The 4,504-nt window shown below is 33.3% G+C and overlaps 1 protein-coding gene across 1 annotated transcript; it reads left to right on the top strand.

Moving 5' to 3' along the window:
- Positions 1 to 1,360: 1,360 nt before the first annotated feature.
- LOC143586196 (flowering-promoting factor 1-like protein 3) lies at positions 1,361 to 1,696 on the top strand. The gene has a single exon (XM_077067795.1). The coding sequence runs from the start codon at positions 1,361 to 1,363 to the stop codon at positions 1,694 to 1,696; it is 336 nt and encodes a 111-aa protein (XP_076923910.1).
- The last annotated feature ends 2,808 nt before the right edge of the window (positions 1,697 to 4,504 follow it).

Below are 4,504 nucleotides of genomic sequence, written 5' to 3'. Positions count from 1 at the left end.
CCTTTTAGGGGAGGGAAACAACCGGATGTTCTTCAAAATCGCTCCAAAGTTGCTCCTAATTAGAGAATGGAGCTGATATGGTGGGTTTTTGGAGAGGATTAAGGTTATAGACATACTTGAGTGGGAAGATGATAAAAGAAAACTGATGGAATTGGTTAGGTCATGGAGTGAATAAGGAATAAGTAACCATGGTTATAGACGCGGTTCTTAAAACCGCGTCTAATGTTGTAAATTGAATCTTTAGACGCGGTTATATACCTTTAAAAGCAATTTGTTGGCACCTGATTTATGAGCTTATTGAGAAAGACATTTTTAGACGCGGTTTTTGGATAGCACCGCGTCAAAAGAAAAAACCCAACTGCGTCAAAAGTTCATTTTTCTACTAGTGCTATCACATCGATTTCCATCTCATTTTAGTCTACAGACTTGTCATCCCAAGTATTTCGCTCATAGCTAGGGTAACGTGTGCGTCAATGACGGAGTATTTAAATTCAGAACAATTCTTAGAGCGAGTTAATGCCGTCTTAGTTCACATTCCTTGTCACTTTTGTGAATCTGTCAACCAAAAAAAAAAAATCTTAACAAAAACCATACTTAAAATAATGACTCATATTTACTTGGATGTTGTCATTTTCGGGCTTGAAAGATCCCTCGGTTACCACAAACAAATGGAAGGTGTCTAGGTGGTAATCTTATAAAATTCTTATCCTCACATTTCCAATGAATTGCTATTGGAAATTTCTTCCCACGAAATCTGACCTGTTCCAAACTTCTCCGTGTGCGTTTCGTGTCTGTCAATGATTGATGGTTAATCAACAAATTCTTCGGTGAACTGTTTATATATCCGCCGTGGTGATATTGAGACGTGAACTGACAGCAAATTAATTCAGTTTGTAAGATACAACTAATTGTTTTAACCAAAATAAGTTGATAACAAATACAACTAAAATTTTGTTGACTGCCTGTAACATCAATCAACATCTGGTCACACAAGATGCCGATGCATATATACAGTACAGTTGTCTCCAATTTTTGTTGTTCCAGAGACTACTCGACCAATGTAAGCTTATCTTTCCCTTTATGTTAATATGAGGGTATTTATAATGACATGGATAAAGATTTTGGATTCTCCTACATCCAGATTCCCATATATCCCCACACACTCACACGTGGGTAAGTGAGGCCCTAAAAAGTTTTTATGTATTATATACATAAAAATATTCTCCACCGAATCTATTGCTAAGAAACCCTTATATAAATCTCCACTCCGGACTCCAGACGCTCATATTCTTGTTCTTCAAAGCTCAATTAAAAACCAAACTTAAAACCTTATCTAGTTAGCTAGTTAAGAGCTAAAGATATGTCCGGTGTTTGGGTGTTCAAGCAGAATGGTGTGGTTCAACTAGTGGAGAGCCCTGGAAGTGATTTCTGTCAGGGTTCGGCCCGACGTAAGGTTCTGGTTCATGTGCCAACGAATGAAGTGGTGACTTCATACATTGTGCTGGAAAGAATCTTGTCATCATACGGATGGGAAAGGTACTACGATGATCCTGATTTGTTGCAGTTTCATAAAAGGGCGACTGTGCATCTCATTTCTCTGCCTAAAGACTTTAAGAAGCTCAAACCGATGCATATGTATGATATAGTTGTCAAGAACCGCAACATGTTTGAAGTAAGAGATATGGTAGTGTCTTAGGTTATAAACTAGTCATCTATATCCAGTTTATGGTTGGCTAGGTCGATTTTCCGTTTACATTATATAACGAGAAAGTATCATATTGAAGTGAAAGTACCATTTATGTTTGCTGACAATGATCCAAGTTTACTGAAATTTGAGTTTTCGTTTTTAGGGTTTAAGACGTTAATTTCTTGAAGTGTAACTGCCGTTTGTTATTCATGTATGTATATGTATATCATGGTATTCCCCCCTCCCCCCCTTGAAGATTACGCTTACGTTATTTTCATCCATACACAATATATTTATCAATTTGCTTCATGTTAGGATCGCTAAATAAATTCTGGCGTAACCTATGTTTAGCTATTATTATGACTTGTAAAATTTCCATGTATACTGATTGGTACGTGTTAGGGCAGTGAAGTCTATGTGAGTCTTAGTTTATGCATTGTTCGAAACATAATGTATTTTTGTTGCTACATTTTCTGTAGAACATTTGTTTTTAAAAGTTAAAAGCATTTTTTAACAACATATCTTTCCATTTAAAATCTTAGGGCTAATCATGTACTTGTAAGGATTTGAACATGTCACCTTACTTTTGAATAGGCAATTAATACCATACAACTAGATAATTAGCTCACGAGTATTTTAATTAAGGTTTTCAAAACCCATTTTATGTTTATAGTAATAAAGAGTTTGATATCTTTCACATCATCTATTAATTTCAAAAAATTTGACACTACAACAAAAAGGGCTTTTTAGTACGCACAAAAGCGTCTTAAAATACTATTTTATAGGACATTTCATTTAATATGACCAACGAGAAAAGTGTTTCATGTAAAGGGGTTGTAATAAGGCTCGAACTAAAAAAAGTGTCCTAATATCCCAAATAAGATTATGAAACCAATTTTATGGTCGCATAATATATCCATTAACAACCCAAAAAGCGTCCCAATAAAAACATATTATGACACTTTAACAATGTTCTGACACACGCTTACCTAATTGTAAACTTTTGATACACATACAAGCGTCCTTAAAAATTAATTTATAAAACCCTTATAATGGAACATTATACTACCAAGAAAAGGCTCCTAATATCCCAAACAAGATTATGAAACTAAATTTTATGATCGCATAATATCATCTATGAACTTAAATAGCGTCCTAAAAACATATTTTGACACTCTTACAATGTTCTAACGTTTAATAGGACAAAAATTTGAAGTCTTAACAAATCATATTATACAACCCTTTTTAAACGTCCACACACACAATTTTACGATACGGTTATGGACATCTAGTTAATGGTTTTATTAAACAATAAAAAGACCATCAACATATATAATCCTAATGGTTATTGTGTATAACATCAACCATTGAAAGAAATAAAACTTCATTATATTGAATAAGCTTATTCATAGTAAAACCACTAAACATAAATAAGTTATAACGTTATCCAACATAAATTCTTGTGACATTCAACAAAGAAATGAAAAGCAATAAAAGAAACAAACACCATAAAATCCCGAGTCATCCTGCGTCCTCAATCCTCACGAACTACCTACAAATAAACCATCTATGTATAAGCATAAGTTCCATGTTATTAAAATTATTCGTATCATAAGTTTAACAATATATACCAAGATGAATGGACAAGGTCATGCGATGAATGCACTAATACAATCTTTATTAATCAACTTCTGAATGTGTACCCTTTTGACCCGGTCCATGATTATTAAGCATATAGCTGAAATCTGTATTTTATTAACAAAATATTCATAAAACCACATCAACCAATTTCAAAATAATCCCCAAAAATTACATAAAATCAATTATAATATTAGACAACTTCTGTCTAAAAATCTTGAAAAACTAAAATGATTAATGCCCCAACACGACGCCCATAAGTGGGCTGACCTGGTTGCTGAAATTCCTTATTTCGTTAATAAACAATTCCGAAAACCACATCATAGGTTTTCAGAAAAATCTATAAAAATTACACAATATCAATTATGATGTTAGCTAGCCGCTGTCAAACAAACATGTCAAAATAAAATATTTAAGGCCCCGAAAATACATCTGTAAACAGGCTGACTGTTGGGACACGCAGGAATAATTCACTTTTAAAAGACTGCTTTGACCTCTTAGTTAATCCCATTTGATGTGAATACTTTTGTAGGACTTATAAAATTGTTTAAGGAAGTGTTGAAACTAAATTTCGTAATGAATGTATACTGTCTAATACCCGAAATAAACCCCGGCCCGTAACCATTCATCATGGACATCAACAATACCTTTAATGAAATTAATTACAAACTTTACCAAATTTGTCATAACCACACTTGTTTCATTGTAATTACATATCATATAATTAGTTGATAGCAAACACTAAGGGTTGTACTACTCACATTCGCCCATAGGATATAACATACTTAGATTCTCTTCCTGTTTCGTTAATTCCCAAGCTTCGTATCAAGTAATTAGTTTGCAAGTCAACACACCGCGCTACAATGTATTATGTAAGATTATTAAAATTCAAACCTCTAATAAAACAACACATCCCACGTGGTCTTTACCATACATTCATACATATATATCTCTACACAAGCTAATGCCACATTTTCCATTTAAATCTCATAGTTTCTTCGTTATGGCATTTTAGCAAACACTTGGTGTGCATCAAAATATAATGTAAACACGTTCCAAGCTTTGGTTATCAATTCCACTATTAATTCAATTAAAAACACAAGTAAACCAACTCAACAAGATTGATAATCTCTAAAATCAAATAGGCATATAATGAGATGAATTAACTACCTCGACCAT

Source organism: Bidens hawaiensis, unplaced genomic scaffold, assembly GCF_021521415.1.
Source record: "Bidens hawaiensis isolate Kalapana, Puna unplaced genomic scaffold, B.hawaiensis_p1.1 tig00034456_1, whole genome shotgun sequence".
Lineage (NCBI taxonomy): Eukaryota > Viridiplantae > Streptophyta > Magnoliopsida > Asterales > Asteraceae > Bidens > Bidens hawaiensis.
Note: the sequence above shows the minus strand (reverse complement) of the source record. Positions and strands in the feature narration are given on the sequence as shown.

Coding starts and splice junctions, on each gene's coding strand:
- LOC143586196 (XM_077067795.1), top strand. CDS start 1,361: ATGTCCGGTGTTTGGGTGTTCAAGCAGAATGGTGTGGTTCAACTAGTG.